Source organism: Quercus lobata, chromosome 11 (assembly GCF_001633185.2).
Source record: "Quercus lobata isolate SW786 chromosome 11, ValleyOak3.0 Primary Assembly, whole genome shotgun sequence".
NCBI classification, from domain to species: domain Eukaryota; kingdom Viridiplantae; phylum Streptophyta; class Magnoliopsida; order Fagales; family Fagaceae; genus Quercus; species Quercus lobata.
The window spans coordinates 17,375,619-17,402,643 of record NC_044914.1 but is presented as its reverse complement, the minus strand read 5'-3'; the positions used below and the strand labels follow the sequence as shown (position 1 = coordinate 17,402,643).

Sequence of the window (27,025 nt, the reverse complement as noted above, 5' to 3'; positions counted from 1 at the left end):
TGAGTCCAATAAGATTTTTATCCTGGTTGAAGATTTTTCCCATTATTGGATACAAGTATTGTTGGGTTTGAGTCCGAGAACTGGTATTTTTCAACATAATCTTAGAAAAGAAATGGGAATAAGACAGCCTAATAATCATCTTTCCTAAACCCCTATGGAAGTGAGTCTTGTGTATTGTTAATAACTTTTACCGAGTACATATGTGCACTATGTCCACAACAATCACCAGTATTACACTAGGTGATGTAAATGACATTATCTAATGCACTTTTTTAGAAAGTTATCTAATGCACTTCATCTAACAATATTACTTTCATGGTTTTTTTCCAGTTCACACTATCGGGTTTATTGAACATCATAGATGGATTATGGTCGAGTTGTGGAGAAGAGCGAATTATTGTGTTCACCACCAATCATAAGGACAAGCTTGATCCGGCTTTGTTGCGCCCAGGCCGCATGGATGTACACGTGCACATGTCATATTGCACCATAGATGGGTTCAAGTTGTTGGCTACTAATTATCTTAAAATTGAAGGTGACCACCAACTCTATAGGCAGGTTGAGGATTTGTTGAAGAATATAAACGTTACACCAGCTGAAATTGCAGAGGAACTTTTGAAGAGTGGTGGTACAGATGTTGTTCTCCGAGGAGTTGTCGAATTTCTCGAGCAAAGAGAACGTGAGAAAACAAAGGTTGCAGACTTAAAGGAACTTTTGAAGAGTGCTGATATAGATGTTGATGCTGAAGGACTTGCCAAATTTCTCGAGCAGAAAAAACTTGAGAAAGCAAAGACCACAGAGGCAGAGCAACTTTTGAAGAGTGCTGATATAGATGTTGATGCTGAAGGACTTGTCAAATTTTTGAAGCAAAAAAAAATTGAAAATGCAAAGGCTGCAGAGGCGAAGTGTATAAATCCAAACGAATCTTAACTGATGGGTAATTTCAAAAGAGATGGTTCGTGTTCTCAAGGAATGAGTAATATTCCCAAGCCATTCTAGCACTTGTGAAATCGCATTTGAGTTTTTCGTCTTGGTGACCCTGAGTGACTTGCTGGTGGTGGTGATCCTTATCTGTTCCTCCCCTCATTTCCGAGTTTTTCTTTTCCTTGTGAAATAATATGTATCGTATCAATGTGTGGGTGTGCACTGCTGTGAATCTGATTATGTACTTTGCAAATTGTGTGACTGTTTGTGAGAGATGTTGTTGTTTTAAAAAAGAATTACATGTTTGTTGAAGGGATATTTTGCATTACACTTTTTATGGGTGCTGCTATTTGCTTCTGATCACTTTATTTTTATAGCTGGTAATGTTGACTCCCACTCTTAATCTCCTATCCCTGCCTTTGCTGTGAGGTACCTGTGATTGTTTTCGTTGTTGTGGTCACGTTTTTGAAAGTGTTGCTGTGAGTTTCTTATTCGCTGTGGGTTTTCTGTGTTTGAGATCTGTGGGGCTTCTTTCTGTTATTGGTTTTAAAGGATGATGAGGGAGAGGGCAGAGGGTGGTTTTTACAAAAATGGAGGATATATAGTTTTAGTTCGTGTAACAGCCCACTCTTATTCTGTTACGGCCATAATACTATTGAGTGTTCATATTTAATTGATACTAAAGCATTTAATGCTTTCGCAAATTTCTGCCACCTTTGAGTGTTGGTGGCATCGGAGATGCTTTGGTACTTGTTTCAGTCTTTGAAGGTTATTTTCCGTTCTTTGAAAAAAGCTATGTGAAGCTAAAGATGTATATCAGTTATTTGATTAATGTACCGTGAGAGAAGCTTTGATTAATGTACTGTGAGAGAAGGAGCTTCTCTCATAGTACATTAATCAAATAACTGATATAAGAGCTGATGACATCATTTGTTGTGATATGACTCCCACGCTTTCACTTCTCCCTTCTTTTATCTTTTATTTGTTTGACGATCCTGAAGTTAGTGGTTTTTTTAAGTAACAACACAAGAGGTGGAGTATTCACAAACAATGAATGAAAGTTTTGGACTAAAATCTAACTATAAACAAGAATCATGTATCGTATTCTTAATTATGTAAATGGTCTGTTTCGAAATAACTTATTTAGTAAAAATTAAATTTTTTTTTAGTAAAAGTGTAGAAAAATAAAAAGTTAAAAGCTAGCTAAATAGAGCAGTAAGACTAGGGGCGACTTGATACATTTAGGGGCCAAAGATGAAAATTAATTATATTGTTTTACATGCAAAATTACTACTAATTAACATGAACAATGTAGAATTTTTTCATTTTTTAGAAATTTTATAGACATAAAAAATTTGACAAAATTGTTTACACTTGTTGATGTGACAGACTGATAGTGGTAAATAAAAGAGTGGGGTTAATGATAGACCTAAATAAAAACTAATAAAAGTTTGCTATCATAACTCTTATTATTATTTTATTTTTTAGAAGTATAACATTCACAATATTTTTCACAACAAATCCTAAGTTTTAAGTTGCTTCTTGTTTTCTATTTGAAAACACCACTATAATTATTTTTTTGCCATCAATAACAGGTTGTAACAACCTATTATTTAGCATTTTTGTAAAAGTGTTGTGAAAAATATTGTGGATATAACATTTTTCTCTCTTTTTTGTTTGTTTTTCATTTGATAAAAAAAAATATTATTTTATTTATTGATTATAAATAATACTATTGGTTAAAATTTGAGAGCCTTTTTTTTACTCGGGGCCTTAAGCAACTGCATCTATTGCTTTTACTATTCAACCGGTCTGAATAGGACCTATGAATAATATAAAAAATAAGCTAAAAACTCAAATAAGCTAAACTTTTCATCACATCCCAATAACAAACTCTTAATAGAATGAATTACGACACCGCATCGTTCAGGTTAGATATTTTGTTATTATTATTTTATACATTTTTTTGCTCTCAGCCCCACATTTGAATCTTGCTTAACTACATGAAGTTTCTCATCAATTGCCTTAGCCTTATGAGACAAGCTCAGGAATATAGTGATGCAGCTGGGTCTATAAACAGGGATGTAATAGAGGGAAACGTGCAGATCTAGAAAAAAAAAGGGTGCTTTGTTCAGAGCGGAGACCTGATTGCAATCTTGGTTTCACTGAGTTTCTAAAGAGGTATTATTGTGTTTTTAAAATTTATTGTGAACTTGAAGTCTTGGACATATACTTGGGCATTGCATTCCTATTTTACTGTAGTAGATTGGTCCCTCAATATTAGATTGTTTTTCACTTAATGTTTTCTTCTGTTATTAATTTTCTTGGTGCTTACGTGAATTTTTTTTGTCTTCTTTTTTGTGCTTAAGGTTCTATTTAATTTATTAACACATAGATGGTGATTTATCCCAACAAATTTATGGCCAATATCCTCTTTGTGAAGTGACTCAAAACTTTCATAATTTTAACCAGATTGCATAAACAAAACCAAGAAATTAATACTAGGTGTCCAAACTCCTATACTGTAGCCCTCAAGCCATAAAAAAAGGTTGTATCATTAACCACATTGTTCTCATTTTTAAGGATTTGGAAGAGGTGATTTGTAAACATAGATATCCTCAAACCATGTTTTCTTTCATGTGTAGGGAATTAACCCGAATTCTCAACCTGTGAGAAACAAAAATTAGAGAAAACACACGTTAAAGAAAAACAATTACACGAACAAGACAATATTTACATGGTTCAACAATTTGTCTACGTCCACAGAGTTGTAAGGATTTTACTATTATCAGGAAAAATATACAAGTGCAGCAGTACAATGTTTTCAGTCTCTCGAAGAACGACAACAACAAAAACCCTAATCACCAAAAAACGTTTTCTACATCTTGCGCACAGGCTTGGGCCTGTCAGCCTAAGTCTTCGCTCCATAGACTAAGTCTTAGAAAATCTCCCATTAAAAAATCATGCAACATTATTTAGGTTGGGTCAGGTCATCAGCTGGATCAAACATTACTAGGCTCCACAAAACCCAACATCATGGAGCTGCTTTCATCATTAAAACCATTGTTCATAACTGCTATTGTGATTGTACTAACTCCCATAGGACAAGAACTCATACCTTCTGTAGTAAAAAATTATCTCGTCTCCATCTGTGGAAAATATTTCTTTACGCCTCAACTCTCTCTCTTAATTGAAGAGAAATGTGGTATCAGTAGCAATCAAATCTATGAAGCTGCCGCAACCTACCTACGTTCCAAGATTGCTGATTCATCAAACTTAAACCATCTCAGAGTAAGCAAAACCAGTAGGCAACAGGGACTAACCGCTGATATTGTAATCGGTCAATCGGTTATGGATTCCTTTCAAGACATTAATTGACTCATATGGAAGTTATGTGCAAAAAAAAGAAAACAAGGATGGCGATGTTCTTTTGACATATTTTGAGCTTTCATTTGAAAAGAAATTCAAAGAGGTTATGCTAAACTCTTATTTACCTCATGTAATATCTTGTTCCAAGGTTATACAAGAAGCACGAAGGGTGGTAAAGCTTTATATCTGTGATATTGATGGTGTTCAAACTGGTCGTGAATGGTATTCTATTATTATTGAACATCCAGCTACATTTGAGAAGTTGGCAATGGACCCAGAGCCGAAGAGGAGGCTCATAGATGATCTTGACAGGTTTGTTAAAAGAAAGGAGTGGTATAAGAAAGTTGGCAGAGCATGGAAGCGAGAGTATAATTTGGACATTTCAAGAATAAAGTCAGATTCAGACTCGAAAAGAATATTGCTTTCAATATCTAATCGTTCAATGATGGTTATTGAGGATATAGACTGTGCACTGTTGGAAAAAAGAGGCGAAGAAAAGAAGGATAATTACGCTGCGGTTTGCATTCTTCTCATAAAAACTAGTTGCAAATAGTCCATTATATATAAAGTTAACTAGCACGACGACTTACGACTTATCAAAAAAAGTTTATTATATTATTTGCTTCAACAGTACTATCACACTAACCTTTGCAAATGACATTATCTTATGATTTCATCTAACAATATTTACTATCATGTAATTTTTTTCAGTTCACACTATCGCGTTTATTGAACGTCATAGATGGATTATCGTCGAACAATGGAGATGGGCGAATTATAGTATTCACCACCAATCATAAGGACCAACTTGACCAGCTAGAACATGTCATATTGCACCATGTATGGGTTCAAGCAGTTGGCTTCTACTCATCTTGATATTAATGGTGACCACTAACTCTATGGACGGATTGAACCATTGTTTGAGAAAGCAGAGGTTACCCCAGCTGCAATTGCTGAGGAACTTCCAAGGACTGAAGATACCGATGTTGCTCTTAAAGGAGTTGTCGAACTTCTTGAGGAAAAAACAAACGAACTTGAGAATGCAATAAGCATATGATGGGTTTATGGATGAACTATATGCAATAAGTATGGCTATGTATTAAATGTTATACTTCTCTATTATGTATTACAATCACAAAGACTCTCTATCATGTAGTACGTACAATCTCTCTCTTTGTGACAATAAATACATGTATTTTCAAAAATTGGGTGAATATGCTTAAGAAATAAGAATGTATGATGAACATGCATGATATATATATTGGAATTATTGGATGAGAAAACATTTGGTCAGCTGGAGTAAAGCCTCTGATTTACGCCACCAATCAATGGACGCTACGTCATATATTTAATGAAACACACACACTCTAGCACACACAATTATAACCCAATTAAACCTATAATCCTCAAACACATTCACCTGGAGAAAACATAACAGCACCAACGCAACCAGAGCTCCACTTCCTCTTCTCCTCTTAGCACTGGAGCTCCACCCCACCATTGGCACTGCCGCACATGTTAGTTAGGAGCTAGCGCCGCGGCACCGAACCTCTAGATTTGTTCTTTTGTGTTTATTGTTTAATTAGTTATATTTCCCTAAACTTGAGGTTTTGAAATTTTGATGGGTTTGGGTTATTTTTTTTGGATATCAATATGTTCATATTGGTATGGGTTTTGTTGATTTGGTATGGATTTTGCTGTATTCTGGTACTTTCATGGGTTTTGATTGGATTCTTTAGTGGTAGGTTTTGAGTTTTTTTTTTTTTTTTTTTTTTTTAATAGAAACGACAGTAGACTTTATTTATAAAATCACATTGTATAATGGGGAAGAGAAAAAAAGGGTATTTTTCTAATCAAACAATGACCTCTTTCTCTTTTGCAGCACTAACCAAGGTTAGTGCAGCACAATTACATTGTCAAGGTATGCTAACAAAAGAAATAAAAGCAAAACTATCCTTAAGTAAAGTAATGTCTTCAAGGATCCAGGCAACCTCAAGAGCACAAAATTCTATCCGACTTCAATAGGTCTACAAACTTAGTAAAATTTCATTCCATTGTCACCAAGGAAGAGAAAACAATGTATTTAAATGGCACAGTAATCCCAAGATTCACCTCTTCTTGAAGTTTCATGATGTCCATAGAAACCAATAAAGTGCCAAACAACACCATCTTGGTTAACTAGGGAATGTGATTTGGAGAAGAGGTTTGGGCATCAATTTCCAAATTATGCCACCATAATAGAGCCAATCTACCACCTAACTCAATTCTTGGGACTGCAAAACCTTTATTCAATCGTGATTTCTTCATTAATCTTGTTAACCCATCTCTATCCAAACGAGTTTTAGATTATTAAAAAAAAAAAAAACTTTGGGACCTTCTTCACTCGCCAAATAGTGAAGTTCTTTAACTGCCTCTGGGATCCCAAGCTCTTGATAGTTAAGGCTTAGGATTTTCATGTTGGAGATAGTGGGTGATAGGGACCCCTACAAACAGGTTTCGAAATATTCTCTGTGTCCTTCTTGATGACTTGCTTTTTACGTGAAGTTAAATAAGAGGTAGTGGGGGTTATGGGAAGACGTTTTCCAGGATGAGGTTGGCTAATCGAGACCTCACTAGAAGACTACAAATTGGGATTTCATAGAATCCGTTTCCAAGATCATAGGGATGTTGTGTTGATTCCTAATAAATTCTCAAGTAAATCCGGAATTATCTCTATCTCTATATCAGTATTTGAAAAATCTCCATTTAACTATGTTTGGTAACCGTTTTTTTCCTCAATTGGTGTAAGGATTTTAAATACTTTGAAGTAAAAGTGTTTTTGAATTAGAATAAATATACATTTAAAAAAAAAACAAAAAAAAAAAACAAAACAAAACAAAATTCAACTTTTTCAAAAACAACTACAAAACAAATTTCTTGAATTTTGTTTTTGGAAAATGTGTTTTTCCTTTCAAATAACCAAACATGTTTTTTCATTTTGAAAACATTAAAAAAAAAATGTTTTTCTTTTTCTTTTTCCCATAAAAACAAGAAAACAAAAATAAAAAATAAAAGCAGTTACCAAATATAACCTTAACTTTTGATTATCCATATCTTGGGGCTGCTTTAAAATTTCCTTCAAAAGCTTTCGGCTGAGCCTTTTCTCGTATAAGAGTTTGCCCAGGATTCAAAGATTTAGTCATATCTTTCCTATCAACAGTTGGAGTTTTTGTATTTAAATACTTTCTTCCAAATTCAGACTTGACTTATCAAAATAAGAAACCACATGATCTTTGGGGATATCCGGAGATATTAGCTTTGAATTATCAGATATGAAAATCCTATCTGATAAGGGAACCTGATTTTCAGCTAATGTAGGTAAAGATAGAATACTACCGGCTCAGAATTTGAATTAAGCATCGGATCCGAAGAATTTGAAAATTCCCGCTCAACTGGGTTTTCCTTGTGCTCACTCAGTTGGAGACGGACTGTCCTTGCACCCGCTTTGCCGATCAACTGAACATCAGCTTGTTGTTGTCGGACTTGGGAGGAATTAATTGGACCACCAATCCTTTCAGGTGCCTGAATTTCTTAATCATTAGCTACGCTAGGATTGGTCCGATTGACATTAGCTTTCATTTTATTTACGTTTGGGGCTATGGTGCGAAGCCATGGACCGAATTGGGGTTCATCCTCATCCAATGAGAGGCAGCCTTTTTTGATTGTCTGACACACGATCTTGAGATTAAATTGTGTGTAATCCACTTGAACTTACTTTTTTCACAGCCATTATTTCCTTACATAGCATAGTTTATTTTCTTTGCACAATGTCTGGGGCATATGGTTTACATGCTAACTTCTCAGGTTGTAGTTTAAAATTCAATTACCACATACCAAGGCTTGATTCAAAAGTATTTTCAAAATAATTTTCAACTAGCATGTTTTCAAAAAGTGTTTTACAAGATTTTATAGAATTTTTACCCCCAAACATTTTTTTACATGGAAATTTTTGTCTCAAGTAGTAAAGTCTTTGATAATTGAATAAGAGATCCGGGATTCATTCCCTGCCTACACCAAAAACTGATTGGTGTCTTGGTCTGATGACAAAGAGCTATCATCAGGAGCGAACGCCATAAGTTGAAACTCTTTCAAAAAAAAAAATACTTTTTCTAAAATTCCTTTGAAATTTTTCCCCTCTTTTTTTTTTTAAGGGAATTTTCACCTCTTTGAAAAGGATTTCCTTATTCAAAATTATAAACTTCTCTTTCCCAAAATAACCGTGGAACTTCCCCTTTTCAAGAATGGATCTTCAAAAATTAGTTTCCCTTGAAAATAAATCCAAAGGAACTATTTTCATTAACCAAAAATCCTCTTTTTTCCAAAAATGGCAAAATGTTAAATAAAATGTTTAATTTTCATCTAAAAACTCCATTCAAAATACGTTTTCGATAAAACGAAAGAGAAATGAATCAAACATCTTTTTGAAAATAGTACTATTTCCAAAAACTTGTTCTCCATTAAAAAATACATTTGCCAAATGATTTTCAAAATATTGTGCGCAGTCTATGGCTTAAGCTTAAACTAACTGGGCCCATGGACTCCAAAATCAAGCTAACAAAATCCCCCCAAATTTTTTATCCTTTGTTTTTTTTTTCCGTCCTTTTTGCATGAGAAAATACATTGGAAAATTTATTGAAAAACTAAGGTCATATTTGGTAATTGATTTTGTTTTCTTTTTTTTAAAGAGAAAAGAAAAAAAAAAAAAAAACAGAAAATTTGTTTGGTAATTCTTTTTGAAAGAGTTGAAATTTTATTTTGTGTGAAGTAATTACAACATTTTGTCTCTTCATTATTTGTTTCAAAGTATTTAATTAAAATCAATACACCTAGAGAAATTATAAAATCAAATGTTTTGTATATAACATTCAAGTCATAGCTTGAAACCTTTTTTTTTTTTTTTTTGACTCTCAGTCTTCTCTTTTTCTCTTTCAGCGTGTTTGAGATTCCTTGCAATAGCAAATCAATAGTTGAGATTAAAAGTTTTAAAAGTAATTTTTAACTTCAGCCCTTAAATCCCCCTAAGAAAAACTTCAACCCTTAACTAATAAAAAAAATTAACTTTCAACTTTTATCATTTTACTTTTATATTTTATTTTGTAACTTCTTTCTCACATCCAATGATTAATTGCACGTTTTTGTTACTCCGGATCTCAATTCGTGCATTTGTACGCCAATTTTCCAAATGCAAATGACTTCGGCTGGAAAGGACAAGCTCATAATTGAGCATTTGACAGAACTAAATGCATTTATATATATAAAAGTAATAAAGTTCAAATAATAATAGGAACAGAACCATAATTTTGATTGCGGGGGCTTGGAATATGAATAATTTCTTTTTTAATGAAAATGCAAATTATTGTCCATTTGGCACTAACAAACTATCAACGTGCTAATATGTAATTAGAAAAATGCTAAAACTACTAGAAAATTTTTAACAAAAAATTTACAAATTGATATGATAATTAATGTAATTAGTGTCATTTCAACAAATAATAAATTAGTATTTATGTTAATTTTTGTAATTGATAACACATCAATTTATAAGACTTATGTAGTAAAATCTATATTATACTTAATATCATTCATTCAATTAGGAGAATGAATGAGAGTTGAGAGAGGGTAGAGAGCTCTTGACTAAGAGAGAATGATTTTAAAACAAAAAATGAGTCAATTTCGTATGGTGATGACCGTTTCAGTTTGATTAAGGGAATAATATGATTGGATATCAATCACATGCCATTTCAGGTTTATTTATAACAATAGTTTGGTATAAACTTAATTTTTTTTGAACTATTATATAATTTGTAAGACTTTTAAGAGTCCTTAAAAATGATATATCTTATCAATAAAAACAAATGATATAACCAATAATAACAATATATATATATATATATATATATATATTTGAAACCAATTATTATATTATAATAACATGTTCCTTTTTAATCGTGTATGCATAGATATATTGAAAAAATTAGATTCAGAGAGGTACAGGTTAAATGCTTAGCACGTGTCCTGAAGGTGGTGGAATCAAAGCTGTAAAAGACAATATGTGAAGGGTTATAGAAATTACTTTCATCATTTATTACTCTCACATGTGCTAAGCGGATAAAACAAAAAATGAAAATTAAGGGAACCAAACCAAATCAGTTAAACAAACAAAGAAAAGGACAGAGAAGAAGAAAGAAGAAGACAAAGCAAAAGACAAAAAGAAGATGATAAAATTTTGAAGAAGGCAACTCGGTAAGGGTGGTTTGATGAATTTTTGTATACTAAAGGGTTTTTTTCAAAGATTCCCTGCGGCCCCCCGGGGGGGGGGGGGGGGGGGTGCGGGGCATTGCCCCCCTCAGCCCCAAGATAGTTCCATCTCTAAATAATAAGCTTGTACTTTCATAGTTCTTTCAATGAAACTGCCATTACATGGGAAAAGAAAGAAAGAAAGAAAAAAAAAAACTAATGTTTTCATTTGTAGCCAGAATGAGTCTTTTAGCTGAATATTGTAGAAAATGAAGTTTAATTGTAATATGGGCACTATTCAAACTTAATGAGGAGAGAGGAATGATGCGATGGGGGGGGGAGAAAAAAAGTAATTTCGATATTGATGTTGGCGAAATACCAAAAAAATAAAAAAAAACAAGTATTTCGGTAATTGTATTATTGAAATACTTTCCTGATGGCCCACAAAAATCAGCCCGATGGTTTCATTTTCTAACTGCTAGTTTCTTTTTGAAAAAATGGTGTTAATTTCGATTTCTAATTGTTAGTTTCTTTTTGAGAAAGGGGTAAAAATTAAGTTATAAACTTTTTCCTCTAAGGTTCTATCACTAGTAATAAATTGAAGCAACTATTTGTTTTTTTTTAAACCCTCTTTTACCCTTTTTTAGATGACAAAAGTCAAAACTCAAAAAGAAACTAAGGCTCCGTTTGGGAGGAGGGAATGGAATGGAATAAAAGGAATATTTTTAGAATATTCTTCCCTCCTCTTGTTTGGGAGTTTTAATGGAGGGAATGGAATGTCCATTCCCTCGTTTGGGAGTTTAAGTGAGAGGGAATGGAATGGTTAGGAGGGAATGCTCATTCCTCCCTTTTCCCTCAAAACCTCACATTTTTGTTCCCCTCAAAATTGAGAGGAATGGGAGGGAATGAATTTAGGTTTAATGAAATTTTTTGTTAAAATCCCTAAAATACCCCTTTAATATCAACCTTTTTTTTTTCTCATTCAGCCATAAGAAAAATAAAGCTATAATTCTTGCACAATATTGTCCGTCCTCTACAAAGTGAAGCTGCTGCCGCTGGTCTTTTTTTTTTTTTTTTTTTTTTTTTGCTGCAATTTTCAGATATTGCTCAAACCAAGTATGTCTATCTTTTTCTTTTTCTTTTCGGTTGTTTGCTAGTCTTTTCTTTTTTATTTTATTTTATTTTATTTTTTATGAACTATTTGCTAGTGATTCATGAGAGTGATATATAGTGTTTTTGTACACCTAAAAACCAAAACAAACTACATTCTGTACAACTAAAAACCTTGAAAGTGAAAAGAAACGAAAAAACCTTGAAAGTGAAAAGAAACGAAAACTGCTGTTACCTGTACAGCTAAAAAAAAAAATTGTATTTAGAAATTTGAAAGTGAGAATTGCTGGAAAATTGCTGTAGAACTGCTGTGAATTTGAAACTGAGAACCGCTAGAGAATTCAAATTTGCTTTTTACTCTGTTTCCTCTTTGATTCTTCTGTTATTTACGAAGCAAGTGGTGTGTTACGTACACTTGCAGTTTTAAGTCAACCATCCAATTAGTTAATAGCTCCAAGGCTTCACCATGTGTATGGTTAAGAGGAAATGTCTACAAAAGCTAGTGTACAAGTTTAGACAAAAGACAGGTGTGTGGTTAAGAAAAAAGCAAGAGTAAAAAAAAAAATTAAATGAGAAGAAACTAGAAAGTAATGCATTGTTGCAGAAAATCATACACTGAGTTAGCATAGAAACTTATTTTTTTACTATTAATGCTGAACATGAAAATGATTCAGCCTAGGACCAAGAAACATGACTCTGCCCAAATTCAAATCAAGGCATTTCATTGAATATATTCTTAGCCAAAAATAATTCAAACAAATTTATTGCCCACTACTTATTCATGAAATCACAACAGAATTCTTGCAATGCAAATAACAAAACCAATATTAGACCAACATAGTTCCCTTTTCTATCCATCAATCTATGTTATAATTTATCAACGTCAATTCCCTTTCTGTCTAAACAAAATATATACATAATATATTTTATGCATTTGTTTACAACTTATTAAGATGTTAAAGCTAGTGTACAAGGACAGGTGTGTGGTTCAGAAAAAAAAAAAAAAGAGTAAAAAAAATTTAAAATGAGAAGAAAATAAAATGAAAAGTATTTTAATTAAAATAATAGTAGTTTAGAACTTTAATAGGTTGGAGTAGATTATTTTTAATATAAATTTTTTTATGCTTGAGGCCTACATATTTTTGATGGAAAATCCAACATATAAAAAGATGTTCTTTCGTTGCCCAGATCATGAGCGCAAATGTGTCTTATTGACACTGATGTCTAGGCCTAAAAATTAAAAAAAGTGTGGGATTTTTTGGCCAACCTTAGTTTTGGAATGGATTATGTTATTTTGTTTTGTTTTGGCATGACTCATTACCGGAGTTTTTTTTTTTTAAAGATATTTGTTTGCATTGTTAGACAATATTTATTTTGTTGAGAATAAATATGTGATGCGTGAATTGCTTTACAACATAGAAATATACATAACTTGTTTTTTAGCTACAATAATTTTTTTTTTCCTTAATGAAATTGGGAGATGGAGATGTATTAAATTATCGAATCCATTGTAAAGCATACCGGCCAAAAAAGATCCAATCTAAAACTAGCAGCCACTAAAAAAAATTTGCAAATTGAAATAAAGAAATTGTACTATTGTTAATTTTTCATGCCATTATCTTCATCTGTTAAATTATTGATTAGTGTGATACAATCTATTCACCTTGACAAAACAATATTGTAATTCAATAATCTAACACAGACCCAATTGTGGCTAACTAGTTTCACATCATCCACTAAATACTAAGCATTTCAAAGCAATTATAAGTTTTCATTGATTATTTTTTATATTCTTTAAAATGAGGGGTATAATAGTAATGTTATTATAAAATGATTTCATTCCATTCTTTCCAATGTCACTCCCAAACGATGTTACTTACTTTCTATTCCATTCCATTCCTTTATTTTATAACATCCAAACAAGATTTTTAAATCACATTCCATTCCATTCCATTCCATTCATTTCCCTACTAAATCCATTCCATTCCATTCCTTTAATGATCATTCCATTCCATTCCATTCCTTTATAAACTCCCAAACGGACCCTAAAAGTAGAAAGAAATTGAAACTAATGGGCAACGGTCAAATTTAAGAGAGCTACGGGAAAGTATCTTGGTAATACAATTACCGAAATACTTGTCTTCTTTTTTTTTTTTTGGTATTTCGGCAACACCAATACCGAAATTACTTTTTCTCTCTCCATCATTTCTCTCTCCTCTATCCTTCTTTTTCTCAAAATTTCGACAATGGTATTTCATTTTCCTAAATAAGTTTAAACAGTGCTCATATCACAAATAAACTTTATTTTCAACAATATTTAGCCAAAAGACTAGCCAAAACATTCTTTTGCTTTTGAAAATTGGTGTTAAGCATGTTCTTTTTGCACTGGCTGACAAGAAATTAGAGTGAAGAGTGGGATTGAGATCATGTACAATACCTAGGTATTGCACTTGATGCAATTACTATAAATGGTTAAATTGATAATTACAAAATGAAACTTTCAATCTCAACTACTAATTCAAAAAAATTAAGAAAAAAATTTTAAAAAGTAAAATGTAAAAGTTTAAAAGGTAAAAATTGAAAAAAAAAAATTTTGTGAGAAGATATGGGTGAATTGCATGTAGTGGGTATTGTACTGGATCCTAATCTAACAGCCCTCCCCTCTCTCATTTAGTTACAGCCTACCACCATTGAGTGTTCATATTAATTAGTATTTAATCATTTAATGCTTTGGTAACGGTGAGAAAGCACATAAAAGTCTTTGGAGGTTATTTTCTATTGTTTAAAAAAAAAAAAAAAAAAACCTATGTATACAAGTCAAAGATATATCAGTCCAAAAAAAAAAGTCAAAGATGTATATCAGTGTTATTTAATAACTGTAGTGAGAGAATAGGAACTGATCGCATAATATGTTGTGATATGACTAATGGCTCTCACCCATTCACTTCTCCCTTCTTTTGTCTTTTATTTGTTTGATGATCCTGAAGTTGAATAAAAAATGGTGGTTTTTTGTAATATATAATAACTTAATTTTTTTTTATGTTTACACCAGCATTATTCAAGGATATGAGTGTAATCAGATTTGAAAAGTCTGATTTCGTAATTCTCAACAGATATAGCTTGTATCGAGCTTCAATAGTAATTCTTGATAGAAAGGATTCTGTCAAGACTTCTGTTGAGCTTTAATGAACAACACTTCTTCACTTGTTTCTTGGTCAAACTTGCATAGCTTCAATACTTAACTTGAACACTTATTTCTTGAAGTACTAAACTCATTCTAGATCTACCCAAATACAAGTAAAGTACGTTTTGTCAAAGAATTAGCCGACTACATACAATATGTCCCTAACAATCTCCCCCTTTAGCAATCCGTGAAAAAAACCACAACAAATGAATCATAGAGGAGTCTTAAATCACTAAACTCATAATCTCTTGTTAAAATACAAAACAAATCTAATCCTAATATAAACTTTTGAAAAACTTTACAAGAAGAGAGTTCATGGCATGGTAGACTTTCACAAACTGTCTTTCTGAAACATTTAAACAAAACTCATCAAGGCATCATGTGTGAAACAGAAATAAAGATTGCATACATAAAGAAACATGTGTATAAAGAGAGAAAAGAAACAACACATGTAAAGATAGATGAAGAAATATACATCATCATCATATATATGTAAAAAGTAAAATATAATGTATGTCAATAAATGGTCACAAGGCCGGTATACAAGATGTAAAAGAAAGAACCGGTATACAAGATGTAAAAGAAAGAAAAGAAAAGTACATAAGAACTTCACTACATCCCTCAAAAAGTATACACACTCCCCCATCAAAAAATTGTCCTATACTAACTCTCCCCCTAAATACAAGACTACTCTCATCCAAAACTACTTCCCATTTTTGTCACGAATGACAAAGGGCAAGTCATCGAGAGGTCGTCATCTCATCATCACTAGAAGAGCACATCACCCTCATCAGCTGAAGCCTCTAGAGAAAGAGATGGAGAAGGAGCGAAACCACCAAGGCGAGCCTGCCAGCGGGCAATGCGACCGACATGGGTGTCCATCTGACACATCTCATTGGTGAGATAGTCAAGACGAGCATCTATCCTTTAAAGCTACACCATGATGGCCTTTAGGGTCACACCAGCTGCCGAAGAAGAATGAGTAGAGGTGGAAGGAGCCGAGAATGAGGGAGGAACGGTAGTAGTAGCAAGATCATTCATCTCCACTCGTGGCCGCTTCGGTCGAAGCTGGGCCTCGCTCCGCAGAACAGAATCGGCGATGATGGCACCCATGGTGGTGAAATAAGGAGAATCAGGAATGGGGATGGAGAAGTGTCAGAGGATACGCGTGATAGCCGAAGGGAAAATGAGCTTATCACGTGTAGCCATATCCAAATACACATCAAGAATAGATGTGATGAAATGAGAAGGGAAGTCGATAAAGAGTCCTCAAGAAGAGACAAAAGAAAATGAGCATGAGGCTTAGTAATAGAGTTATAGTGAGACAAAGGAGTAAGATTAAATGTCATCACCATGTTAAGGAACCTTGGGCCTTTTCTGAAGCCTAAACATGGGGTGTTTAGCTTACCATCCCATGTGGAAGGTGTCTTACAGAAGCTCATCTCTAGACATAGTCAGAAGACACTCACAGCCAAGGTAGTCAAGATGCGCTACCCACGGAACGTATTGTACCTCGAATATATGATTCGGGGCAACTACAATACGTGTACCTCGGAATGTCGTGGTAAACTAAGGTACAGAGGGATCGATACCGTTTATATTGGAGTAAAACTCCTGTATAAACATGATGGGATACCTTATAGGTCTCTCAAGAAGAGATTCCCACCCCCGAGTCCGAATGACAGCGGGGAGAGGATTGTTTGCGAAATTCGACAGGATAACATGGCGCTTCGGATGAACGCCACTTTTCTGGAAGCTCTCTGAAAAGTCCTTTCGAGCCTTCTCGTCACAGAACCGAATATGGAGGGGAGGAAGAGGATTAGAGGAAGAAGATGGCCTGGAACCTTGAAAAGGATTCCGAGCCAGCATGGATTTATGCACTTTAGGTGCCATAGTGCATCTATGAGAGAGAGAGAGAGAGAGAGAGAGAGAGAGAGAGAGAGAGAGAGAGAGAGACAATCACAACACAAAAACAAAGAATAGGAAGAAAACGAAACAATGTATTCATAAAAAAATGCATGAACATGTGATGTGCAAAATTTAAGAGCATTATAGGTAAAAACCCAATCCAAACTTACCAGCACACAATCAACAATAATCAATCACACATCTAGAATGCATGAAACATTGTTAGAATGCAATGCATGAGCATATAACACTAAAACAACAACACCCAACCCAAAAATTTCACAAAAATCTCAAAAACCCCCAAAAATTTCAAAAACCCCAAAACCTAGGTCTAAAATGCATGAATGCATGAAAAATGAGGGTTTAAGAACACTTACCAAGTGATTGAGGCTTGATCTAGGCCGAAAATCATGTGTTTGGAGCGAGAGAGAATGATTTTCAGTTGAGAGAGAGTGAGAAAAGTGAGATCTGATTTGCGCCTCAACTATATATAGAAAATGCAACTCGATGGATTGAAGTTTCTATTATGGATCTTTCGAGCACTAAATCTCGACAAAAATGAACTTGTCGCGGTGCTATCAAGGATCTGTCGTCGGCAAAACAAAGAGCTCAATCGATCGAGGACGAGTTGGATTAAAGTTTCTATTAAGGATCTTTCAAGCACTAAATCTCGACAAAAATGAACCTGTCGCGGTGCTATCAAGGATCTGTCGTCGGCAAAACAAAGAGCTCAATCGATCGAGGATCTGTTGAGCATCTATTGAGTAGACAGAGAGCAAGGAATTTTGGCTCGATGGATCGAAGAAGCTATCGAGATTCTATTGAGAAGAAACCCAGAAATCTCGATGAACCAAGAAGCTATCAAGAAGCTATTGAGTAGACAAAAAGCAGAGAAATTTTCTTCGATGGATCTGTCGAGAAGCTGTCAAGCTTGAAGAAAAGGAGTTTCTCAAGGGGGAAAACACAAAAAGATGAATGCAACAAGCAAGCTACTCAACCAAAGATCCAAACAACATATTAAGCTCTCAAAACATCTCTCAACAAATATGCAAAGCATTCATAGATACAAAACACACACACACACACACAACAATTCTAACCAATTTTATATTTCAAAAACAAGTTAAGATAGTTTAGTGAGCATATATTAATACATGTATTCCTTGTGATGGCCAAATCACATTGTAACTACACATGCATCAAAAGTAGTAAAGAATTTGCAGGTTATGTGTGAAAACATAGCAAGAGTGCATAAGTGTCTCATATTATGACGATCTGAAATATGAGAAAATCAAATACACTCACACATAATCATAACTGCTTGATGGGGACTATCACCTTCAAGGTACATCCTATAACTCTCACATCTCCTAGAAACACCCTTGCAATCATATTTAAAAGCATTTTGATTCTTTTTACTTTTATTTTTCTTTACATAATTTTCTTTTTGAACATATCATGCATGGGCATATAAGAGAGAGAAATGAAATACCCATTTGTGTAAGCTAAAACATCCCAATTTTGCTGTACCTAAGCACACAAATATTATTCATGATTAGCAGGTTTTAGTGGTGAGATGGTTATTTATGCCTTTCTCTTAAGATTTTCTAGTCCTTCCCGTCAAAAAGAGTGATATGAGTATGAGATATAAGAGACAATCTTTATCATACTCATCACAAATACAAGCCATAAAACTCACTTGCTTAGTTGTGCATTGAGATGCTCATCTAAGTTACAAATGATACAAAATTTAGAAAACTTTGCTTTAATGGCCATTCAAGGTACACAAGTACCAATATATACAAACACACACTGTTTTTGTATTTTTCTGATTTTTCAATTTTTATTTTTATGAAAAACAAATAAAGCAAAACTAAAAACAACCAAAACAAAAACATGAAAGAGAAACACACAAAGCATAAAACTAGACTGACTCAAAAAAAGAAAGCAAAACAAACAAGTAATGCATAAACAAAAAGGGGGAGAGAGAGAAAAAGTGACTGAATCACTTTAAGCCTTTTTCCTTCCACACCTTAGAAGAACCTTTCCTTTGCGCGAACCTTTGATCCTGAGGAGAGGGGGAAGAATTGAAACCGTTCAATCTCAAAAGGAACATGATGTTTTTAAGAAGATCTCCCAAAGGAGCAAGAGATGATGGAAACTGATTCTGGTTTCCAAACGAGAGCATACTATTGCTTTGTTCAATGGCTAACCACTTATAGCAATTTGGACGAGTATGCCCTGAAGCTTCGCAGTGATAATAGAAATGCAGCTTCTTTTGTTGAGATTCTTTGTTGTTTTCCTTCTTTGTCCTAAGGTTTCTAGTCTCTTTCTTTTCAACCTTAGGGGGTACTCCTAGAATAGATTTGCCTTTATCTAAGTTCTCACTAGCTATTTTAGTTTTAGTTTCATCATTCTTAGAATTAACATTATCAACAAGTGAGACATACACAGTTATACTAGATAAGGCAATATTAGGAGAAGAGAAATCATACCCCAAACCAGTTTTGTTAGAAGTAGCTTTTTGAAAGTTTAGCATCTCATTGAGCTTTGCATTGGAAGTCCTTTCCAATTGAGCTTTGACATGAAAAAACTCCGCTTCAAACTTCTTGGTCCTTTCAGCCAAGAAATTGTTCCCAAACCGCAGTGCGCCAATGGTTTGATTGGCTTCATCAACCTTGGTAGAGAGCTCTTCTTGATCTAGGTCAACATCACTTAGCTTCTTGGTGGCTAGCCTGTAGAGTTTCTCATGCTTCTCGAAAACCTTGTAATACTTAGCATAGGCTATATGGATATCATCTTGCTCATCAATTTTCTCAAATTTGGATTCCACCAAGTCCTCTCCTTCATCCACTGCTTCTACGATCCCCTCAGAAGGATCCACTGTGGCACTGAAAGCACTTAAAATTCCTTCATCATCACTGTCTTCTGATTCAGTCTCAGGCTCTGTGTCGCTCAAGGTAGTAGCAAGAGCCTTGATTTTCCCAATTGACTTGAGATATGTTGGACATTCTTGTTTCATGTGTCCAAAGCCATGACATCCAAAACACTTTGGTCTAGAGGGAACAGTATACTGACCGCCGTCTTTAACTTCCTTCTTCCTTCTATCTTGACTTTTAAACTGTGAAGAACTGGATTGCTTACGGTCCTTATCAAAACCTTTCACATTGGTATTTTTCAAGAACTTCTTGAATTGTCTAGTGATGTAGGACTTCATTTTAGAATCTTCATCATCTGAAGACTCATCAGTCTCATTACTCTTGGCCTTTAATGTCATGCTCTTACTTTTGCTTCCTTTCCCAAGTCTAGTCAAACCCAATTCATAGGTTTGCAAGTTGCCAATCAGCTCCGTCAAAGGAATTTTGTCAATGTCCTTTGATTCTTCAATGATAGTGATCTTGGCATGGAATCTCTCAGGCAAGGATCTGAGTACCTTTCTCACAATCTTGGGTTCGGGAATCTATTCTCCAAGATTGAAGGCTAAATTTACTATGTCCTTCAGCTTAGCATAGAACTCATCAAATGTCTCATCCTCCTCCATCTTTATCTCCTCAAAGCTAGTAATGAGCCGTTGGAACTTTGAATCCTTGACAGCCTTAGTCCCTTCATAGGTTGTCTGGAGAATGGTCCACGCTTCCTTAGCAGTTTTAGTTAAGGATATCTTCTTGAACTCCTCATTAGGTATCGCACTAAATAGGACATTTAATGCCCTACTGTTGAATTTTGCTGCTTTGATCTTGGCCTCATCCCAATCAGCCGGGGCTTCCTTTGGCTTCACCCAACCAATTTCCACAGCTTACCAGACCTTCTCATCTAAAGACTGCAAGAAAGCTCTCATGCGTACTTTTCAGTATGCATAGTTAGTTCCATCAAATAAAGGAGTTATAATAAGAGACTGTCCTCTATCCATGACAAACAGGAGTCAATGGATCACATAGCAAAGATTAAACCTAATCAGAGTGTGCGTGCTCTGATACCGCTTGTTGGGTTAAAATGAATTGACCCCTTTGCAAATTAATTAATTACCCAAGTTAATTTATTAGTCAAATTACATGCAATGGCGTGATAGCACAAACAAATCACCAAATAATTAAAATGCAGTAGAAAATAAATTTGACATAGGTGATTTGTTTACAAATGGGGAAAACCATCGAAGTAAAACCCTACGAGGTGAATTTAAAGTCACCACTCCCGAGAATCTACTATTATCAATCACAAATGGTTACAAGTATAAGGAATTTTACCAAACCCTTTGACCTATCCTGAAATACCAACCTACAGTTGAACCCTTACTCCAGTACTCAATTGGACTTGTATTGTAGCGGCAATCTCTCCGTTCAATGCACGAATCCTAGTACGTGACTTATCAATGATGCACGAATCCCAGTACGTGACTAACACACCAACTTGAGGAAGATTGTTCGCTGTAAAGTTCTTCAGTTCATCAACAATGAAGATCAGGAAGCTCCTTAGTCACAAAACCCTTGGTGTAAAGACACAGTAGCTTCTACAAAGAATATGATGAACTAGAGCAATTTCTGCCTCCGTCACACAATACATGAATTATTCTTTTGCATAACCTTGCATCCTGTGTGACGGCCTTTAAAATAATCTTTATATATGTCTAGGGTTGTGAGAAAAGAAACCCTACACAATCACTCAATATTATGCGTGTAATCAGATTTGAAAAGTTTGATTTCGTAATTCTCGATAGATGTAACTTGTGTCGAGCTTCAACAATAATTCTCGATAGAAATGATTCTGTTGAGACTTCTGTCGAGTTTTAATGAATAACACTTTTTCACTTGTTTCTTGGTCAGACTTGTATGGTTTCAGTACTTAATTTGAACATTTGTTTCTTGAATTACTAAATTCATCCTAGATCTACTCAAATACAAGTAAAGTGTGTTTTGCCAAAGAATTAACCAACTACATACAATATGTTCCTAACAATATAGATGCTTTTTATGGTGGGTGTTTTGTAAAGTAAATTGTTAAAATAAATAAAGTTATTTTTTAAATTACTAAAAATTATAATTTTTAACTCTTTTGTTGCTCTTACTCAAAAAGAACATTGTGGTCACCCTATACCAATTCTAATTCGATGGCGCCTCGAAAGTTGTTCCGAAATGTCAAAAAACTTTGTCTAACTCTCTTTAGAGCATTCTCATTAAAAATGCCAAATGGTATAAATCTTAAATTTTAAAATCAAAAGATCAAAAAACATACTACATCAAAGCTTTTAAATCCTATAATTTTTGCAATCCAGCTACAGTGGACTGCTATCTCTAGCAGCCCACTGTAGCAAGATTGTAAAAAAAAAAAAAAAAAAGTTGGTTTAATAAAACACGCTTCCCTTTTCGCGCTTCCCTCTCACACGCTTACGCCTATCTCCTTTGGTTTTCCCTCATTTTTTTTCTGGTTCTCTCTTTCTCCCACGCTTGCGCCTCTGCCTCCTCTCCTTTTTTTTTTTCTTCGTTCTCCCTCAACCCAAGCCGCTCTTCCCTTCCCTCAACCCACGCCGCCAAATCCATCTCCGCTTCACTACTCCCTCTGACCGAACCACCATCACAAACACAGCCTCTGCTCTTCTTCCTCTGAGTGAACCCATACCGAACCCACTCTTCTCTCCCTGACCGAACCCAAAAACCATTCTTGAAACCCATATTCTCATCTCAAAACCGAAGATTCAAGGGAGGGGATTAGGCTTCCATTTGGGTCAGACTGAAGCTCCATGGGTCAGGCTTCCATTTAGGTTTCGTTTTGGGTTAGGGATTTTGTGGGTCTTGTATTGCTGTCAGAAGTTTGTCACAAGTTCATCACCGATTGGGGCAAAACTTTAGCCGATTCAACTCCAAACAGGTTAGTTATATCTGTCAATCTTTCTATGATTTTAGTCTGAATCTTTAATTGTTTCTTTTTGAAATGTTTTTGTGGAATTTATCATGATGATATATTGGAAAGCATTCTTCTTCTTGTATTTTCAGAGTTGAAAGAGTGATACCAGCAATCTTGCTTCACTCCTCAGGATAACAGCATTGAACGTGAAGCACAGGTTTGTGTTTGCTGAAATTCCTCCTTAAAATTCTAGTATCATCTTTATAGTTTTATATGTTGAACAGATTTTAGACAGATTTGCATTTTTCTCTACACACATGAAATTAAACTTTGCTCAACATATAAACCATAATAGGATTTGTTGCGATCCTTATTTCCCATTCATTTTCATTTCCTTGGTTGTTGAGAACTAATATTTACTATAGTTGTAATTATTTACAATTTGGGTTTGTTTCCTAGATTGAGCTTATGAAAATTCTATCAAACATCTTTCCAGAATAGACGTCTGAGTTAAGGTATATGGAGCTTATGGTAGGCTGAAGTTGAAAGAGTGTGTATTTAACAATTAAGATTTTATATTGGACAAGTGTACTGACATATATATCGTATCAGTGTGAAAGTTATTCAGTGTATTCACATTATATATCGTATCATGATGCACATATATGATTACTACAAAAATTGTTTACCCGTGCTGCCTGTAGTTTTGTCTCTCGAATGATGTTTTAGCACTTTTGCCTCATGCCTCAAGTTCAGATACGTATGTTTGAACAATTAAGACTTACTATTTTCCTTTGCTATTGTGCACACCTAAATGGTTCCCATCAATGCTCCATAACTTTCTCCTTTGATAGCTTTTGAGAATTCAATTAAATGGTTCAGCAAGAGTTATACCTTCTAAGTAAGCAGAATAATCATTTTTCAAATAATGTAATCATATATTATGGGGTCAGTGGAAATATTGTGCGCAGGTTACTGCCCTTTATTTATTTATATATTATGGGTTCAACATCCACATATGAACATTATACTAGTATGAAATTTCATACATCATGTTTGAATTCAGTGAAATTGAGATTTTGAGATTTTGGTGCCATTTAAATAATAGGATCTGCTGGTTCTGCATGAGGGTGTGCATGTGTCTGAGCCCCTTTGCACTAACTTCATCAAATTGTAATTAAGAAAGTCAATCAGCTGTAGAAATTTTAATAGGGAAGCTGTCTGTGAAATTTGTAAACTTGCTTTGAGAAGTTTTTACATTTGTTAACACCCTGCATCATGATTCCCATTTTGAGCATTATGCCTATGTGATATAGTTTTTCAATTGGTTGGTTATATGTTAGCATGTGTTGCTGCAATAAAGATCCATGCTATTTATCTTATATGCAGCTTCTTCAATACTATCACCTGGCTGTTCGGTAACTGGAACAATTGATGGAAAATTTGACAGTGGATATCTGGTTACTGTAAACCTGGGTGCCAATCAACTGAAAGGTGTGGGAGATTACAAAATATTACAAATTTATCTGATTGGTAATTGAAGATTGAAGTCTGATTGGTAATTTTACAAATTTATCCCAGTTTTTACATTGCAGAGTTTCATGCTTGTATCTTATAGGTACACTCAATATTCAAGTACAATATATATATATATATATATATATAATAAAAAAGGAATTAAGAAAACTTTTTTCCATTTTCACTCTAGTATTTGCCAATAGTTTTGCTGTTGTAGCTATATTGCAATTCTATGGATTTTTTTGTTGGAATTTGGCTTTGCCAACTAAGGTTGAACTGCTATTGCAATTCTTGGCGTTTATCTTTCATCTTTAAGTGCTTTAAATACTATGTATGTGAACTTTTATTGAACTACATTGCTAGTTTAGTGTTGCTGATTGCTAGTTGCCAATTTCTCTTTGTAGGACTGCTCTGCTTTTGTCACTTTGTTTTGTCTTGGGGGAAGTGAATCAAAAGTTCTTCTCTTTATAAAAGCTGTGTGGCTCTCTGGAAGCTTAGCTAAGTGTGTGAAGTGTTGGACAAATGTACGCTGAGGCTGGTCTTTTGTTTCCTTACTTTCAGAATTTCTCTCAGGAAGTTCAACAACTTGAGGAGTACTGTAAAACCCAGTTTCTGCAGAATTTAATTGAGAAGATAAATATGGCCAGCTTTTCTAAATGTTTCTTTTTTATTTTTTTCTTTCTTGCTTTGGATGAATTTGCAACAGTGACTTTTTGTGCCTGACAATTTTGGAAGTTCCATTCTGGAAAACTCACTTTATTAAATATCAAGAGCACGTCCATTTATTCCTAGCTCAGGTTGGTTTACAGGTGTTCAGAGAGATGGTTTTTGAGGTTGGCATTGAACCAGATGGTATAACTATGGTGGGTCTCCTTAAAGCAATTGCTAATTTAGGGGACTTGAATATAGGAAGAATGGTTTACGGGTTAGTGATCAGTAGAGGTTTTGGTTTTGAAGTGTTTATGGGGAATTCTTTAATTGATATGTATTCTAAGTTATCAGGTTATTTGCTTGCATTGAGCAATTGGAGCCTTTAAATTCATCAGGTTATTTGCATGCATTGAGCATGTATGCATCAGGTGGATCATTTGTTGATGCTGCAAGGATGAGAAGGTTGGTGAAGGAGATAGTTGTGAGGGTTGTTGCTGGGTACAGAAAAAATGGTAGTTAATGGTAGTTATTTGAAAACATAAAGAAAGAATAAAGAGAACGTAAAAGAAAGAATAAAAATAATATTATTTAAATAAAATTGTAAAAAAAATTAAAAGTTTGATGCTTGACAAATTGTAAAGAAGTATGTTAAAATTAATAAAATAGGATTTTAAAGCGGTAAATGCATTAGAATCTAAATATTTTAGCATTTAGGATTTTAGAATGCTCTTATACTTTTCAGTCTTTTCTCCTTTTTACTTTCAGCGTGTTTGTAGTACAACAATTTTCCAAAAGCAAAAGACTTTTGTCGGTTGAAATGACTAGCTCATAATTGAACATTTGACAAAACCGAGAGAAAAAAACTGAGAAACTTTTTGTAATCCAGAGCACCCAGTTTTGTTTGAAGCTCAAAAATTGAGCTTTTGCCTTGCTCAGTTGCTGCCTACCAGAACAGTCTTTTGCTTTTGAAAATTGGTGCTAAGCGGGTCCCTTTTTGACTGGCTGAGAGAGGAAATTATTCTTTTCTGAGTGAGAGACTGAGTGGAAGAGACGAAGACTGGTGATGGTGTTTAAGCGTGTCCTTTCTCGGTAGCGGAGTGCTGTTTAATAAGAGATTTTTAGTAACATTATTCGAGTTTTGTAAAAATATTGTAAAAATATGTATAAATAAAAAATTATATAAAAAAATGTGTTGTGATATTTAAACAATTTTTATTGTTTAAATACCATTACCAAACAAGGTCTAATATTGGCCAACGCCATATTGTTCCATTCCTCTTTGTGCATTTTAGTTATAAAGTGTACTATTGTGATTATAATTTTTTTTTTAACGATTTCCATGTTAATTAATTAGATAGAAATCTATTTTATGCATTTACTATCCAGATCAAATATAATGATATTTTTCTTCAAATTCAGTTATTTTCATGCATGCACGGGTCAGGAACCAATAAAAACATGAAAATTGTTAACGAAGTCACTCTATATATTACTAATTTACTTTCAGCAAAAAAAAAAAAAAAAAAAAAAATTACTAATTTACTATATAGTTGCTCAAGAACCATTTAACAACACAGGAAGTGGAGTAATCAACAACAATGGACGAAAGTTTGGACTAAAATCTAACTATAAACAAGAGTTATGTCTTATTTCCTTAACTATGTAAACAGTAAAACTAAATAGAATGAGTTACGGAACCGCGCCATTCATGTTAAAAGTTTCTTATCAATTGCCTTAGCCTTGCGAGACAAGCTCAGGACTAGTAGAGAGTGAAATTAAGCTGTGTGAAAAAAAAAAAAAAGTGCCTTGTTCCGAGTGGAGATCTTGTTGCGATTTTGGATTTTGGTTTCACTGGGTTTTCTAGAGAGGTATTATTATATTTTTCATATTTATTATGAACTTAAGTTTTGAACATAAACTTAGGGCATTACATTCTCTATTTTATTATAGTAGATTGGTTCCTCTATGTTATAAGGTTTTCCACATAATGTGTTCTTGTGTGATTAACTTAATTGGTGCTTGGTGCTTCCGTGATTATTTATTTATTTTTTTTGCTTCAGGTTATGTTTAAATTTTACTCACACATAAATAGAGATTTATCCTAACAAATTTATGACAGATATCCTCTTTGTGAAGTGACTAAAAATTTTCATAATTAACCATATTGCATAAACAAATTTACAAAACCAAGAAATACTTGGTGTCCGAACTCATACATTGCGGCCCTCAAGCCTTAAAGAAATTGTG

The 27,025-nt window shown here is 34.0% G+C and overlaps 2 protein-coding genes across 2 annotated transcripts in view; both read left to right on the top strand.

The window, feature by feature from the left end:
* The window catches only part of LOC115969002 (AAA-ATPase At3g50940-like), a 31,649-nt gene that overhangs the window by 1,953 nt on the left and 2,671 nt on the right, over nucleotides 1-27,025 (top strand). Inside the window, exon 3 of the mRNA XM_031088559.1 lies at nucleotides 331-937. Coding sequence (XP_030944419.1) covers nucleotides 331-930 — 600 coding nt within the window. The 3' untranslated portion in view covers nucleotides 931-937. The remainder of the gene's footprint in view (nucleotides 1-330; nucleotides 938-27,025) is intronic.
* On the top strand, nucleotides 3,961-5,350 carry LOC115966490 (AAA-ATPase At2g18193-like). The gene is made up of 4 exons (XM_031085719.1): nucleotides 3,961-4,257; nucleotides 4,442-4,810; nucleotides 5,005-5,133; nucleotides 5,219-5,350. Exons 1-4 carry the CDS (start codon nucleotides 3,961-3,963, stop codon nucleotides 5,348-5,350), a joined length of 927 nt encoding a protein of 308 aa, XP_030941579.1.

Excerpts from the sequence above, each read along its gene's own strand:
- LOC115966490 (XM_031085719.1), top strand. The coding sequence starts at position 3,961 with ATGGAGCTGCTTTCATCATTAAAACCATTGTTCATAACTGCTATTGTG. Across the intron at positions 4,258-4,441 it reads AGGGACTAACCGCTGATATT|GTTATACAAGAAGCACGAAG; the intron begins GTAATCGGTCAA and ends TCTTGTTCCAAG. Across the intron at positions 5,134-5,218 it reads AACATGTCATATTGCACCAT|AAAGCAGAGGTTACCCCAGC; the intron begins GTATGGGTTCAA and ends CCATTGTTTGAG.